Source organism: Vipera ursinii (genome assembly GCF_947247035.1).
Source record: "Vipera ursinii genome assembly, chromosome: 4".
Classification (NCBI taxonomy): Eukaryota; Metazoa; Chordata; class Lepidosauria; order Squamata; family Viperidae; genus Vipera; species Vipera ursinii.
The window spans coordinates 117015880-117033217 of record NC_139514.1 but is presented as its reverse complement, the minus strand read 5'-3'; the positions used below and the strand labels follow the sequence as shown (position 1 = coordinate 117033217).

Below are 17338 nucleotides of genomic sequence, written 5' to 3'. Positions count from 1 at the left end.
TCATTTAAATAACCTCCGCACCAACTCCACTGCTGCTTACTGATGCGGGAATTTAGCAATAGCAATAGCGCTTAAACTTATATACCGCTTCACGGTGCTTTACAGCCCTCTCTAAGCGGTTTACAGAGCCAGCACACTTGCCCCCCAACAATCTGGATCCTCATTTTACTGACCTGGGAAAGATGGAAGGCTGAATCAACCTTGAGCCAGTCAGGATCGAACTCCTGGCTGTGGGTAGAGTTACTTGCAATACTGCAATTCTAATCACTGCGCCACCACAGCTCCTGGTTCAGAGGACTTCCTGTTTGTTTGTTTGATTAATATGCTGCCAATCTTATTATCAAGCAACTCTGAGTGGCTTACGATGTCCCAAATACTGATATAAAGCAACGGGAGGGTTAAAAACATTGAAACATTGGGCATTACATGTTAAAACATGAAAATTAACCACAGAGTGAATCAAAAGTTGATTCCAGCCATGTCCTGCAGCTGCCAAAAAAGGCCAACACAGTGGTAGACTGCATTCACAGAGGGATAGAATCAAGATCATGTGAAACGTTAATATTATTTTATAAGGCCTTGGTAAGGCCACACTTGGAATACTGCATCCAGTTTTGGTCACCACAGTACAAAAAAGATGTTGAGAGTTTGGTAAAAGAGCAACTAAGATGATTAAAGGCCTGGAGACAAAAAAACATATGAAGAACAGTGGTAGGAACTGGATTTGGCTAATCTAGGGAAAAGAAAGAGTAGGGGTGGAAGATGGTAGCAGTATTCCGGTATTTGAGAGGTTGCCACAAAGAGGAGGGGCGGTCAACTTATTTTATTTATTTATTTTATTTTTGGGACTTTGGGGTTTTCCAAAGCGCCTGAAGGCAGGACAAGAAACAATGGATGGAAACTAATCAAGGAGAGAAGCAACCTGGAACTAAGGAGAAACCTCCCAACAGTGAGGACAATTAACCAGTGGAACAAAAGTTGCCTTCAGACGCTGTGGTTGCTCCATCACTGGAGGTTTTCAAGAAGAGACTGGACAGCCATTTGTTTAAAATGGTATAGGATCTTCTGCTTGAGCAGGGGGTTGGACTAGAAGACCTCCATGGTCCCACCAAGGTCCCTTCCAGCGCTATTCTGATTCTGATTCCAGCTCCAGGGAAAGTCTCTCAGATGCTATAAGTAGGAAACAAGTCCCCAATCTATCCTGTTATGCCCTTTGCAGCTCCTGTTCCAAGGAGCTGAGCTTGGAAAATGTCCTTCTTACTAGGAGATCTCAGCCCTGCTTCTACAGAAATTGATCACAGCTCTGATCAAGGTGATCTGAAGGATCTCGCAAACGATAAAAGAGGTCCACTTGGCACCAAACAATTCCGTGATGTCGACAAAGGGGACCCAAAAAAATTAAATGGTTGGAGAGTTTTATTGAGACCTACCTACGTTTATAAGGAGATATCAGGAAAGAAAAAAAAACACCCCTACTATATAATAGCAATGAAAGAAGCTGTCAACAAAATCAAAATTGTGGCCCAAAGATACATTTTCCAGGGCTATTTTATTCCTAGACTGTAATCTACAAATAGCATTAAACCTTGATTTTTTTTTTATTTTTTTATTTTTATAGCTTCTCATCCCGTGTTGGTATAACAGAGTTTTCCTGGAAGGAAAATTCAGTTCATTATCAAATGAAAGGCTTGGTGATTCAATGCCGGTGGCGGGGAAAGAAAACAGACTTGGCTTTGCAAAGCTGGAGACCCAGGAGGAACAAGGTTGTTGGGATTTGTTTCTGAAATGAGAATTTGGCCTGTGTTCATTACTGGAAAATAATGCAAATGCAGATGAAGTTTCCGGGTTGTTGTTTTTTGGGTTGTTTTTTTTTTAAAAAAGCAGCAAACACGGATGCCATCCCTTCTAAACTCTTTCTTCGGAATGAAATTAGGCAAGGATAATTTTGTTTGCCCTACAAGTTGGGTGGGTGGGTGGGGGAGAGAAAAAGGGTTTTTTTCCCCCTCAATGGAAGTAGACCAAAACAATCCTTCCAATGGCCAAATGCTTAGCTGGAATGAATGAGTTGTTTCTTTGCATCCGGAATTGCTCATTAAAATTTCCCATCGTCGGAGCAGATCATTTCTTCTCTTCAACGCGGCCATCTGCTCCTTTCCCATCCCAGCTCCCCAGACAATATCGACTCAATATTTTCTGTTCCAGTGAGGTTTCCTTCTTTCTGACGAAGGTCAAGGAAAAAAAATCTATCAAAATTCTTTCCCTTTTCGTAGCGGGAGAGTTTCTGAGCTCCAGTGCAGTGACGGCAGATACTGAATAGACAGCTTCTCATCAAAAGTTGGCAGGATTTCAGCTCAGGGATGGGCAGCCTTAGCCAAGCGACTTAATTTTTGCCCCACCTCCTCAACCTGTCGCTGGATACATTCTTGGCTGTTCCACCAAGACCAGAATGTTGGGGAGGGTTAGGGATGAATTCCTCGCAGCTTCAACAAAGCAGAAGTAGGTTAGTAGACTCTGCTCTTGTCACTCGTGAACACCCGTGAGAGTTTGGAGCTGCCAACTTATGCTAGGATTTAAGAAAGAAATTGATGAGGTTGACAGATGGAACAATTCAGCCTACAGTATATGGGAATATTTGTAGATCAGGGTTGAAATGAGAGGTCCTTATTGCTCTCTGAGCTTGGTGGTTTCCTTGCAGATGTTTCATTATTCAAACTAGGTGACACCATCATGATGTGAAACATCTGCAAGGAAATAACCAGGCTCAGAGAGCACCAAGAACCCTCACAATTCTCCTTCTCCACTCTGCAACTCCACTTCCTTCTAGCACTGATGACGTTACCTAGTTTGGTCACTAAATGTCTGCAAGGAAACAACCAAGCTCAGAGAGCACTAAGGACCCCGCACTTCAGCCTTCTGTATCACCCTGATCTTGTTGGCTTAGTCAGAGATGATGGTTTGAGCTTGACTTAGAGGCTTCGCCGTTCTTAGTTCTGAGCTCTAAACTCTAAACTTAGTTCTAACTCTAAACTCTTACAAATGTTCAAAGTGATATAAGTAGCAACTATTAACCTACTTCTGCTTTCTTGCAGCTGCAACTACCTTCCCCAACCCTCCGATCTTGGTGGGACAGTCAAGAATCCGTACAATGACAGGCTGAGGAGGCGGGACAAGAGTTAAGTTGCCTGATTAATTTACTCATGTAGTAAGCTAGGGAATAGTCAGGGTTAAACTGGGGAGTAACTTCAAAGGTAGAGCAACCATTAGTTGAACGTAGTGAGCTAAGTTAAGGCAAGGAATATAGAACATAAAATAAAGTTGGAAGGGATCTTGGAGGTCATCTATTCCAACCACCTGCTGGAGCAGGAAACCCTATATCATTTCAGACAAATGGTTGTCCAGTCTCTTTTTGAAAGCCTTCAGTGATGGAGCACTCACACTTTCTGGTGGCAAGCTGTTCCACTGGTTAATTGTTCTCACTGTCAGGAAGTTTCTCCTTAGTTCTAGGTTGCTTCTCTCCTTGATTAATTTCCATCCGTGGCTTCTTCTCTTGCCTTCAGCAGCTTTGGAGAATAGCTTGACTCCCTCTTCTTTGGGGCAGCCCCTGAGTTACTGGAACATTGTTATCATGTCCCCCCCTCGTCCTTCTCTTCATTAAAAGAGACATATCCAATTCCAGCCACCGTTCCTTATATGTTTTAGTCTCCAGTCCCCTGATCATCTTTGTTGCTCTTCTCTGCACTCTTTCTAGAGTCTCAACATCTTTCTTACATCACGGTGACCAAAACTGGATGCAGTATTCCAAGTGTGGCCTCACCAAGGCCTTGTAAAGCGGTATTAACACTTCAGATGAACTTGATTCTCTCCCTCTGTTCATGCAGCCTAGCACTGTGTTGGCTTTTTTTGGCAGCTGCAGCACACGGCTGGCTCATATTGAAGTGATTGTCCACTAGGACTCCGAGATCCCTCTCACAGTTGCTACTATTGAGCAAGGTACCCCCTATACCATGGGTAGGCAACCTCGGCTCTTTTATGACTCATGGACTTCAACTCCCAGAATTCCTGAGCCAGCTGACTCAGGAATTCTGGGAGTTGAAGTCCATGAGTCATAAAAGAGCCGAGGTTGCCTACCCCTGCCCTATACTGTACCTTTGTGCTTGGTTTTTCTTGCCTAAATGACCTGGGAGATGTTACTCATGCCATGGCTTCTCCTGAGTGTAAGGGGTGAATTCATCTATGCTTTGAAGCTATTATTTCCACAATGGTGTTCAGGGCTTTTGGTGTCCCTATGCCAAAATAATTTTACCTGCTAAGGCCGGTGAATCATGGTATCTGACACATAACCTTTATTAGTGTTTTGTACAAAGTGACACAGAATAATTAATCCACATTTAGCTTGAAACTCACCATGGACTTCAGTAAACACAATTCACACTTGGCAAAGCTGTCTTTCTAACAACAAGCAATTGCTTAGCTAACATTAACATTGTTTCATGGATGCCTAAAAGACTCGCGTCTTTCTCACTCTCTCTCTTTTTTTTCCTGAATGTATCTTTTAAATATTTCCCTTGGAAAGACTATTTGATCCTCAAGGTTTTATTATATAAAAATAGAATGATATTTCTCTATATACAAACAGTACATTACATGATATACAGGTTCAAGCGAAAAAAAGGGATGAATGCAGACCGTGAGTGAAACTAAGGAGGGATGCTCAGGAAAAAGTGAAATACGGCACATTTCATAAAAATTACGTTAACAAGAGTTCCTCGTTTGCAAATATCAAACGGTACCACTGCATTTGGAAATTTTTCCCAATAACTTCATTTACACATTGTTGTCTTATCTGTACAGGCACACATACATGTTTATGCATGTAATTCTGGGCGTATGCTCAAGACACATCTTTTTTTTTCTCCATAGCTGATACGCATGTTCAATAGGTTTGTACATATACACATTATTGTATTTTAAGGCACGTTTTACTTAAAACCTATATACATCATCAGTACCCAGTTCACAATGTCTTGGGGAAGTCTTAACTTTCCGAGGTCCGTTCGTAGATGGGGATGGAGAGAATTAAAGCAATGTTTCGTTTATCAAAAGAGATATAAAAAAGGTTTTTTCTCCTCTCCTCCCCACTCCCGGAATCTTGGGAGAGGCGAAGTGGTGGGAGAGACACTTTGCACATGCTCAAAGTCATTTTCCTGCTGCAAAGGAGAAAGAGAACGAACCTCCCCATCCGATGCAGCTTTTTAGAAATAAGACGTCGAGGTCCGTTTCCTCAAGGAGGGCTAGCGGCTTAACGCTCACCTCCCTCAAGTGCTGGGAGGCATTTAAACCTTTTTGCTGGCCTCAGAAGGAGAACCTAAATAATGATGAGAGGGAGACTCGTATAAAGGTACGGAGATCTCCTGAAGGTCAGGCAATCTCCCTGGATGAGGAGGGGACCTCAGGCCCAGTGTCCGGTCGTAATCCCGGTGCAAAACCTTCTCGTAGACGCTCTGCAGACCGACCGTCTTCGGCAGCTGGGCGGGGTAGAAGTGGTCCCGATGGAGGGTGTCTCGGGGCAAGGAGGTGGTCCTGCAGAAGGTGGAGAGCTGGGTTTTGGGGTGGGGGGAGGGGTGGGGGTTGGTCTGAGCGCAGGAAGGACTCCAGCATCGGTCCGAGTGGCCCAGCAGTTTGCATTCGGCGGTGCAAGCCCACAGCCCTGGAAACAGGAAAGGGACAAAAGCAGATGGGTGAGCAACCAAAAGGCGCAACATACAGCAAGAGCATGTGGCACAAGCGACAGTGTTAGGAACTACAAGTAGGGTTCTTTAGGCATCTCTGAGCTTGGGGGGTTCTCTTGCAGACGTTTCATGACCCAACTAAGTAACATCATCAGGGCTAGAAGGGAGCGGGGTTTGTGGAGAAGAGGAGGAGGAGGAGGAGGAGGAGGAGGTGGAGGAGGAGGAGAACCGTCAGGTCCTTGGTGCTCTCTGAGCTTTTGGTGGTTTCCTTGCAGACGTTTCATGACCCAACTAGGTAACATCATCAGTGCTAGGAGGGAGTGGGGTTTATTGGGGAGGAGGGGGAAGTGGAGAAGGAGGAGAGCTGTGGGGTCCTTGGTGCTCTCTGAGCTTGCTTGTCTCCTTGCAGACGTTTCATGACCCAACTAAGTAACATCATCAGGGCTAGAAGGGAGACGGAGGAGGAGGAAGAGGAGGAGGAGGAGGACAACAACAACGGTGGGAACCTTGGTGCTCTCTTAACTTGGTTGTTTTCTTGCAGATGTTTCACTACACAAGCTAGGGAACATCGTCAGTGCTACAGTAGAAGGGAGGAGGATTTATGGAGAGGAGGAGGAGGAGGAGGAGGAGGAGGAGGAGGAGGAGTTGTCCTTGGTGCTCTCTGAGCTTGCTTGCTTTCATGCAGACATTTCATTGCCCAACTAGGCAACATCATCAGTAGATAACATTCCCTCTAGCATTGACGAAGCTACCTAATTAGATTAAAGAAAGGTCTGCAAGAAAACCACCCAGCTCAGAGAGTACCGAGGACCCCTCATTTCAACCATGAGCTGCAAATATTCTCCTTTATTAATTCCGAGTAGGAGGAAGACTCCCACTCACACCTAATAGCAAACTTGTCCCATACTAGCACGCATGCACACACACACACACACACACACACACTCTGCAAAGCAAAATCAATTATATTCTGGCATTTGGGGCTAAGAAGCTGCCATTTTGATTCAGAAGCGGATGGCTAGGAATGGCGATGCCTCCCTTCCTGCTGGATATCTGGCAACTGGGCTCCTCCTGCGGGCTTCATTGGGTTGCCATTTTACGGAGACAGCCCGTGACCACAGCACACCCACTCCAGCAGGAGCCAATCGAAGGGCAGCGACTTAACTCTATTCTGTTCCAAGTCCAGCATTTACGCAGTCAACCATACAAATATATGCAGATTTGAGTAAGTAACGGATCTGCCATCCTTCGTCCTCAGTGGATCCTGCAAGCCCGATTCGAAAGTAATTGACTGGTCTCAGAATTGCAAAGAATCATAGCTTTTCTCATGTCAGGAGAGATAGTCCTGGACTTACAACTGTTCATTTAGTGTATGTTCAGAGTTACAAGGGCAGTGGAAAAAGTGTCTTATGATCATTTGTTTTCACACTCAGGATAGAATGGAACAGAATAGAATAGAATAGAATAGAATAGAATAGAATAGAATAGAATAGAATAGAATAGAATAGAATAGAATAGAATAGAATAGAATAGAATAGAATAGAATAGAATAGAATAGAATAGGATGGGATGGGATGGGATGGGATGGGATGGGATGGGATGGGATGGGATGGGATGGGATGGGATGGAATGGAATGGAATGGAATAGAATAGAATAGAAAATATGAAATGGAATGGAATAGAATAGAATAGGAAATCAGAATGGAATGGAATAGAATAGAATAGAATGGGATGGGATGGGATGGGATGGGATAAAATGGAACAGAACAGAACAGAATGAATGGAACAGAATGAATGGAATGGAATGGGATAGGATAGGATAGGATAGAATGAATGGACTAGAATAGAATAGAATGGAATGGAATAGAACAGAACGGAACGGAACAGAACAGGGGTGTCAAACTCAATTTCATTGAGGGTCGCATCAGCATTGCGGTTGCCCTCAAGGGGCCGGGTGGGTATGGCCAGGGTGGGCGTGGCCTACTGGGTGGGCATGGCCAGCTCTACGTACATTGTTCACATCAAGGGTGCCTGTGGGGGCCTGGGCAGGAGTGGGACAGATATGAGGGTCTCTGGCAGAAAGAGGGTCTCTGGGCCAGGGCCAAGGCAGTGGGGGCCGTTCCCTCACTGTTTCCAGGATGGCTTCGCGGGCCGCATGAAACCACTTTGCGGGCTGAATGCGGCCCCCGGGCCTTGTGTTTGACATGTCTGGAATAGAATGAATGGAACAGAAAGAAGAACTGGAATGGAATGGAATGGAATAGAAAATAGAATGGAGTGGAATGTAATGGAATAGAATAGGATAGGATAGGATAGGATAGGATAGGATAGGATAGGATAGGATAGAAAATGGAATAGAAAATGGAATGGAATAGAATGGAATAGAATGAATGGAATGGATTGGAATAACAAGGTTGGAAAAAGTTCGTAAAATGGGGCAAAACTCACTTAGCAACTGTCTCGCTTAGCAGCAGAAATTTTGGGCACAATTGTGGTTGTAACTTGAGGACTATGTGTCATGAAGCCTTCAAAATGTCACAACCCTCCACGTTGAGGAAAGGTATGGTTAGGTGTAATATTTCCCACCCGTGAAAACTCCTGTAGCATTATCAATGCTGTCATTTGGTTGTCCTCTAGAGAAGATGGCTGAATTCTCTGGAAACAATATTGACTCCAATAACGTTTTGTTTATTAAACGGTTCTATTCATATAATTTGGGAGGAAGGAGAGAAGGAAGCACGTAGCCTCGAGTTGTGTGTGTTCAAATATTCTAAATTGTCTTCTCAAAGTCAATCATCTATGTTTCCACAAAACTATTGTCCTCAAAATATCAGTCTACAATTCTTATCATTTCTATTGACTGGGGAAGCCAATCCAAAGCCCTTAAAAAATGTAAATATGGTTAAAATAACTTGGTTTTCGCTTTGGGGCAATGTTGTATATCTCTACGTTTCTCTCTTCTAAGTTCCCCAAGGGGGAAAATCAGCGTTGATACGAGTCACAATGGCCGAATAAAAGACTATTCAAAAGAATCAGGGAATGAAACAGAAGTGTTGGGAAAACTGAGTAAATTATCTAAGGATATAGTGTAAAAGTAGTCTTCAAGCTACATCCACAATTTCCATCACTAAGCAAGGTGGCTGTTAAGTGAATCGAGCTCAATTTTACGACCGTTTTTGCTCACGTCTTTAAGTGAATCATGGGGTCATTAAGCAAATCTTTCGCCATTGACTCTGCTTGTCAGAAGCCTCCTGGGAAAGTTGTAAATGATAATCAAAAGGCCCCAGGATGCTGCAACTACACGACAGGTTGCCAAGTGCCGAAAGTTTTGATCGTGTAACCCCAGGGATGGTCGTAACTGCCATGCTGATGATTGCAGTGTTGATGCTGAGATGGTCCTAAACGCGAGGACGAGTTATAAATCACTTTTTTTCATCAACGTAACTTTGGATGCTTGCAAAACAAATGGTCATAAATGGGGGGGGGGGGAAGCTGCCTGTACTGTTATTAAAACTCAGAATAAAATGAAAAAATGAAAAAAAAGCCTTAGTAAAGACCACATCTGGAATGCTGCATCCAGTTTTGATCCCCACATGACAAAAAAACAACAAACGATGTTGAGACTTTGGGAAAAGTGCAGAGAAGAGCAACTAAGATAATTAAGGGCCTAGAGACAAAAACATAGGCAGGATTTGGGTTAGGCTAGTCTAGAGAAAAGGTCTAGGAGTGACATGATAGCAGTGTTTCAATATTTGAGGGTCTGCCCCAAAGAAGAGGGAGTCAAGCTATTCTCCAAAGCCCCTGAAGGCAGGACAAGAAGCAACAGATGGAAACTAACCAAGGAGAGAAGCAACCTGGAATTAAAGAGAAACTTCCTAAGAGTGAGGACAATTAACCAGTGGAACAGCTTGCCACTAGAAGTCAAGGGTGCTCCATCACTGGAGGTTTTTAAGAAGAGACTGGACATCCATTTGTCTGGAATGGTACTAGGGTCTCCTGCTTGAGCAAGGATTGGACTGGAAGACCTCCCAGATCCCTTCCCATTCTATTCTGATTCTGAATAATATCTACCTTCCATGAAAAGTAGAAGTAGGGTGCCCAAAGCAATGGTACACGGCTCAAGCGATACTGTGACCTTCATCAAATTATCTCCTTGATCATCATCTCCTTGATCCCCGTTCATCATTTCAACTTGTACATCATAACAGCTTACAGGGAAAAAGCAGACGTGGAACATCTGTGTTCCTTTAGCTGTTGGCGGGTTTCAGCTTTTGTCGAGCTCGGCGATCAAGGACTACACCAACTGAAACCCAACAATTGCAGAAAACCAGCTTCTTCCAACCTACAATTTCTCACTGTGGCAGTTTCCAGATGTGGTCCAGTTCTGGCCAATTCTCTGGGAACAGAAGACGACACATCTGGAGCTGGCAAGGTGAAGAGACACTGCTCTAATCCAACACAGTGGTTTCTTCTCACCATGCCTTTTTCCAGTTGCAATTCCCCCCCTTTTAGTTATGGAGACAAAGCTGGACTCTCCTTCTAAAAATGCCTTCCATTTTCAACCGTGACCAAATAATGGAGAAATCAACAGCTGCAAAGACTCTATCTGCTAATCTGACTTGGAAACGAAACCAGCTGCACAGGAAGGCAAATGTACGTGTCCCAGGATAATGTTGAAAGATCCAATCGGGGTCGGTCACTGGGACACCAAAGGTTTAATCTTCTGAGCTTTTGTGATGGAGCCCATCCTCAGGAACCGACCCAGATTGGATCTTGCAAACCGTGTCTTTTACGAGAGCCATCTCTACTCAGCCATGAAGCTTTCTTAGTGACCTTTGATGAGTATCTCTCAGCCTCAAAGCAGTGTAGCGGAAACAGAGGATCGTTCTCTTATGAGCAGGATAATGCAAGATTTAATTAAAACGAACTGTTCCAGTGGGGCGGATGCATCCTCTATCTTGCAACCAATTTTGGTCACCATACTAAAAAAAAGAGGTCAAGACGTTGGAAAAGGTTCAGAGAAGAGCAACTAAGACGATCCAAGGCCTGGAGACTAAAACATACGAGGAATGGCTGTGGGACTTGGGTCTGGCTAGTCTAAAGAAAAGAAGAAATAGGGAAGACATGATAGCAGTATTCCAGTATCTCAGGGGCTGCCACAAAAGAAGAGGGGGTCAAATTATTCTCCAAAGCACCAGAGGGCAAGACAAGAAACAATGGTTGGAAATTGACCAAAGAGAAGCAACCTGGAATTAAGGAGAAACTTCCTGACAGTGAGGACAATCAACCAGTGGAACAGCTTGCCTCCAGAAATCATGAGTGCTCCATCACTGGAGGTTTTTAAGAAGAGACTGGACAGTCACTTGTCTGAGATGGTATAGGTTTTCCTGCTTGAGCAGGGGGCTGTACTAGAAGACCTCCAAGGTCCCTTCCTACTCTACTCTACTCTACTCTACTCTACTCTACTCTACTCTACTCTACTCTACTCTAATTCTATTCTATTCTATTCTATTCTATTCTATTCTATTCTATTCTATTCTATTCTATTCTATTCTATTCTATTCTATTCTATTCTATTCTATTCTACTCTACTCTACTCTACTCTACTCTACTCTATTCCAATCTACTCTACTCTACTCTAATTCTATTCTATTCTATTCTGTTCTGTTCTGTTCTACTCTACTCTACTCTACTCTACTCTACTCTACTCCAATCTACTCTAGTCTACTCTAGTCTACTCTAGTCTACTCTAGTCTACTCTAATTCTATTCTATTCTATTCTATTCTATTCTATTCTATTCTATTCTATTCTATTCTATTCTATTCTATTCTATTCTATTCTATTCTATTCTATTATTTTATTCTATCCATTGGACATTCACTTGTCTGAGATGGCATAGGTTCTCCTGCTTGAACAGGGGGCTGGACTAGAAGACCTCCAAGGTCCCTTCCATCTCTATTCTATTCTAAAACCCTTCTGCCCCATTGGTGCTGAAATCCCCAAGAGCTCTCTTTAGTGGCTACGAAGAACAGCAGGGCTGCAGCTCTGCGCATTCCTCGCTTTCCCAAGAGGAACGAGGAACATTTAGGTTACCAGAGGTGCTTTGTAATCAGCGTCCTGTTGGTTTTATTCCGTTTCAGAAGCCACCATTTCATCTCCTTTTGGAAAATTTCGGGGTCGGTAAGCCGAGTGGGGGAAAAGGGATCTTTACCGTTCTGCATGTGGGTGATCAGGTCTTTCTTGAGGGCATCTCCGCTGATGTCCGAGTCGCTGTCGTTGAAGTCACTGTCCCCTTTGCCGCTATCTTTCCCACTGAATTTCTCTCCCGATAAAGTGTTGAAAGAGTGGCCCTTCCAGATGGCGACCGGGGCCGCCGGTTCTTTGCCGTAACTCGGGGTGGAAGTGTAAGACTGGGAAAGAGGTGGGGGAATAAAGGTTGGAGAAGAGACACACAGACAGAGAGAGAGAGAGAGAGAAAAAGAAAACGCACCATGATTGTCAGAAGAAAGAAGATGAATAAACCAGGCTAATCAAAAGCCCCCAATGGACTCTTCTATCTCTATATACCCCTCCCCCCCGTATTTATAGTTCCTCGAATTCTTGACACTTAGAATGTTCAAGAAACGAGCGATGAAATTAAACACCGCTGATTTTCAGATCTGTTCACCAAATGCCAAATCTGCAAAGGTCGACCCCCAAACCTTTGGAGCACCAGGAACCGGTTCCGGAGACAGAGGTTTTCCCATGGACCGGAATGGGGCTTGGCTTGTTTGCGTGGCTCAATTGCTGCCATGCCGTAGACCGGTCTCGGTCCACAGACCAGGGGCTGGAGACCCCTGGCCTATACCATTCTACCCCCCTGAAGCCAGATAATCCACCTGAATCTCTGATTCTTGAAATTCTAAGCTGCTTTATTTGCATTCAGGAAATCTCTTGAGGTGAGTAACTCTGCCTCGTTATTAACTCTGGCGTGCCCTTTCACTAATTTCAGTGAGATACGCTAAGCTGAAGCCAGAAAGGTAAGTTTCCTTCTCTCCGCAAGGGAAGGGAAGGTGCAGGTGGTTACCTCCGCGTTGGCTCCTCGGAGTCGGTTCTGGCTGTCGTAGAGACTGGCGGTTTCTCGGCTGTGCTCCGAAACTGGAATATCTTCGCTGGCTGGAGATGGCTCGGGACTAGCGAAGGAAGATTTGCTGGGGAAGGAATGCACGTCAAAGTGGGGGCTGGAGGGGTTGAGGGCACCATCACTGGCGCTTCCATCCTGGCGCCCCTGCTCCAGGTGAGAAGTGTCAAGAGGTTCCTCCAAGACCATCTTCTTCTCCTTCTTACGCCGGTTGCAAGTGGTAGCAATGGTGATGATGGCCACCAGCAGCAACGTACAACTTCCAGCCAGGACAATGATGACGATTAAGGGGACATCCCACTGCAATGGTTGGTCTTCCCAAGAGCTGGGCTTGGCCAACGACTCCTGGCCACTAGAGGGAGGTAGCGATGCAGTCACCAGGAAATTGACCGCGACAGTGGTGGAGAGAGGGGGCAGCCCATTGTCCACCACAGTCAGAAGCAAAGGATAGACTTGGCCCAGTTGTTCTTCAGATAAGCTCCTCCTGAGCGTAACCTCCCCCGTTTTCTGGTGGATGGCAAAAAGGTCTAGAGATCTTTCCTGCTGCTGGGGATCCTCTGAGAAAGCGAAGCTCAGCTCGGCGTTGACATCCTCGTCTCCATCTCTGGCTTTGACCTGGACCACAAGGGAGTCCCGGGGAGCTCTGCTGGACACCCCAATTTCAAGGGACCCATTGGTGAGCGCAGGAGAAGTGATGACCGGTGCGTTGTCGTTTTGGTCCATCACCCGTACCTTGACCAAAGCCGTGCTGGAGAGCGGAGGAGATCCCCCATCCGTGGCTTGGATGGACAGTTCCACCTCTTTCAGGATCTCATAGTTGAACGTTCGGAGGGCGTAGATCGCTCCGGTGGCCGGATCTACCGAAACGTAGGTGGAGATGGAGGCGCCCATGATTTGGTTGTCCAGCAGCCGGTAGGTCACTTTGCTGTTGGATCCAAAGTCGGGGTCGGAAGCCCCCACGGTGGTCAGGTAGGCCCCCGGCGGGTTGTTCTCCGGCAGGGCCACCTCGTAGCGGGCCTTGGCGAAGCGCGGGGCGTTGTCGTTCTCGTCGGCCACCCGCACGGTGAGCGAGCGCACCGTCTTGGCCGGGGGCGAGCCCAGGTCCTCGGCCACCAGCGTCAGGTTGTACTCGGCCACCCGCTCGCGGTCCAGGGGCCCGGTGGTCAGCAGCAGGTAGCTGGCGGCGTCGTAGGCGCGCTGCAGGGCGAAGGGCTGGTGGGGCGCAGCCAGCAGGGCGCAGCGCACCTGGCCGTTGGCGCCCGCGTCGCTGTCCGAGGTGCTGACCAGCGCCACCAGGCTCTGCGCGCCCGCCGCCTCGCTCACCGACGCCACGGCCGGCCCGTCGGGCGCCGCCTGGTCCCCCAAAGCGCCGCCCGCGGGCGCCAGGGCGCTGATGGCCAGGGCGGGCGCGTTGTCGTTGACGTCCAGCAGGCGCACCAGCACCTTGCAGCTGGCGGAGAGCGGGCTGGCGCCGCGGTCGCTGACCTGCACGTCCAGCTCGTAGGCGCGCTGCCGCTCGTGGTCGACGGGGGCGCGCAGGGCCAGCCGGCCGGAGAGCGGGTCGAGGCTGAAGAGGCGGCGGGCCTCGGCGCCCACCTGGCTGCCCCAGGCGTAGAGCAGCTGCCCGTTGGCGCCCTCGTCGGCGTCGGCCGCGGCCAGCTCCAGCAGCAGCGCGCCCGGCGGCGCGTCCTCGGGCAGCTCCAGGCTCAGGAGCGCGCCGCGGGGGAAGGCGGGCGCGTTGTCGTTGGCGTCCAGCACGCGCACGCTGAGCGTGGCCGTGCCCGAGCGCGGCGGGCTCCCGCCGTCGGCCGCCACCAGCTCCAGCCGGTAGCCCGCCTGCGCCTCCCGGTCCAGCCCGCGCAGCAGCACCAGCTCGGCGCCGCGCAGCCCGTCGGCCCGGCTCTGCGCCTCCAGGCCGAAGGGGCTGCCCGGCGAGAGGGCGAAGCTCTGCAGCCCGTTGGAGCCGGCGTCCGGGTCGTGCGCCAGGGGCAGCGGCAGGCGGGTGCCGGGCGCCGCGCTCTCCGACACCTCCAGGGCCACCAGCGGCTGCGGGAAGCGCGGCGCGTGGTCGTTGATGTCCCGCACCTCCAGCTCCACGTGCAGCAGGCGGAAGGGCGCCGGGGACCCCGCCGGACCCCCCAGGCTCAGCACGTCGAAGGCCAGCAGGCAGGGCGCCTCCGCCGCGCCTTCGCCTCCGCCTCCGCCGCACAGCTGCTCCCGGTCCAGCCGCTCCGTGCCCAGGCTCAGCTGCCCGTCCCGCTCGCGCACCCGCACCAGAGAGCCGTTGCCCGGCGCCTTCACCAGCCGGAAAGTTCTCTCGCCTCCGGACGCCCCTTTCAGGGGCAGCTCGTCGGCCAAAGTCCCGATCACCGTGCCGGGAGGGTCTTCCTCGTATGTGTGGTAGCGAATCGTCTTGCCCAAAGCGGAGGCGAGAAGGAGCAGCAGCAGCAGCAGCCAAGCCGGGCAGAGGAAGCCCGAGAGGCGGCTGGGCTCAACCGGGCAGCCGCTGTCTCTGCGGGCGCCCATGCTTCGCGCGCTGCCAAGCAGAGAGAGAGAGAGAGAGAGAGAGAGAGAGAGAGAGAAAGAAAGAAAGAGAAAAGAGAGCAAGGAAAACAGGCAGGCAGGCGAGCGGAGAGGGGGAGCCAGCCAGCCAGCAAGCCAAAGCCCCTTTCCCGGGGTGGGTGGGCTGCCTGGCTGTCAATCCTCCCCAGAGCCGGTCCGGCGTGGGCCCTCGCTGGGCATCGAACCCGTGTCGAGGAGCGCTTCCCTCGCCGGCACCTGCTCTCGCTTCCTTGGCTTCTCGGCCGGACCCACCCCCGCCTCGGCTCTTTAATAGGCGCGGGTATGCAAATGAGCGTCGGCCCGCCAGCCAATCGTAGCTTGGGTTTCCTCCGGGGACCCCCACCCCCCCACCCCAATATCCAAAATTCTTAAGACGAGGAGTATAGCGCGATCAATAGGGGTAGAAGACCCTCCCCACCTTTCCGGAGGGTCGGCTCTGCGCCCCCCGGGAGGGAGGAAGACCCCCACCTGGGGACCACTGGCTTCGGGTGGGGAGGGGGTCTTTCGGTTGTCGGTTCCTTGCCCCCTCGGGGTGTCCCTTCTTGGCTCGAGGGGGGCTCCTCCGGGGCGACCCTCTTGAGCTCAGCCCGCCTCCGGGCTTTAAGCGGGTGGGGGTCTCCGGAGCGCCAAGGTCGCCCGCGGGAGAGTGTGTGTGTGTGTGTGTGGGGGGGAATCTCGACCCAGGACCTTGGCAAAGGCAGCTCCAACCAAGGAAGGAGAAAAAAAAATGGGTGGGTGGGTGGGTGAGTGGGGAGGGGTCCCCGAGTTAGCCAAACGCTCTGTCTCTGCGTAAAGCGGGAAAATGGAGAGGGAGGGGTTTTTTTCCCTGGCGGACCCTCCAATCTGAATCCGGACCGCGGGAAGGGTCGGGGGGGGGAACGAGGGCGAAGGCGAGCAGGGGGGGCGCGTAGCCCGCCCGTCGAAGACCCCCACCCACCCTCCCCAAATCTGCCTTAATGCCCTGGGATGGAAGGGGGGTGGTGGTGGAAGGAGACCTGGACAGCCCTGCTCGCTTGCCTTCAAGCCCCCCACCCACCACTCCGCCGCCCCTCTTTCTCGCCCCTTTGCGCCCCCACCTACTACGGGGAGTAGGGTCCGGCGGCTGACCCTGTCTTCCCAACTTGGGGGTCTCGGGGAAGGAAAGAGCTGTCTCTTTCTCACCCCGCCCTCCTCTGGCGACCCGACCGGCAGGGCTCGCTCCGGGACCCCCCCCCCCCAAATCCAGCAGGACCCTGGAAGCTAGCCCCGATCGCACCTGGAAGGTAGAGGTGGCGGGAGCGGCGGCCGGGTGGAAGGACGCGGGGAAGCAGCAGCCGAGAGCAATTCGCTTCCGACGCCGAGTAGCGGAGCTGCGGGGTGGGGGTGGGGGTGGGAGGGAAGCGGGAAGGGGCGGGAAAGGGCCGCCTCCCTCTCGTGCCTTGCGCCGAGCCCACCCTTGTTTGGACCCGGAGAGACGCCGGAGCCCAGCCGCCCAGCCACCCGCCACCCCTGGGCGCGTTCCCACGACGCTCTGGACCCGCGTTTGAACGGGTCCCTTTTCTTCTCCGCGCCCGCGACAGAGCGCAGCCTCTCCGCTCCTCTGGGCTGAGCGGCGAAGCGACAGGAAAAAATAAAATAAAGGAACACTCCCCCCCCACCCTCACCCCCCCCACCCCTCCAAAAGCCCGAATGAAGGTTGGCGCGCCGTGCGAAGGTGGGAAAGTCGGGGAAGCTGCGCGGTTGGGGAGGCGGAAGCGCTGCTCTCTCCGCAGAACCCCGAGTTGAGCCGGCTTAAGCCCAGGGGGGCCTCTGGAATCCCGACCGTCATAATTCAGAATTAAATTTAAATTGAATTTGGCGAGGGAGGGAAGGCTGGGGAGAAGGGGGGGCTCCCCCCGTCCCCCTCTCCTCTTCCTCTCCTTCCCTCCCTCCCTTCCCTCTCCCTCT

At 50.1% G+C, this 17338-nt stretch overlaps 1 protein-coding gene across 1 annotated transcript; it reads right to left on the bottom strand.

Moving 5' to 3' along the window:
- Positions 1 to 5333: 5333 nt before the first annotated feature.
- Positions 5334 to 15376, bottom strand: PCDH8 (protocadherin 8; the record flags this gene model as incomplete). Its single annotated transcript, XM_083362300.1, has 3 exons — positions 5334 to 5707; positions 11942 to 12140; positions 12797 to 15376. 3 exons carry the CDS (start codon positions 15374 to 15376, stop codon positions 5334 to 5336), a joined length of 3153 nt encoding a protein of 1050 aa, XP_083218426.1.
- Positions 15377 to 17338: the final 1962 nt, after the last annotated feature.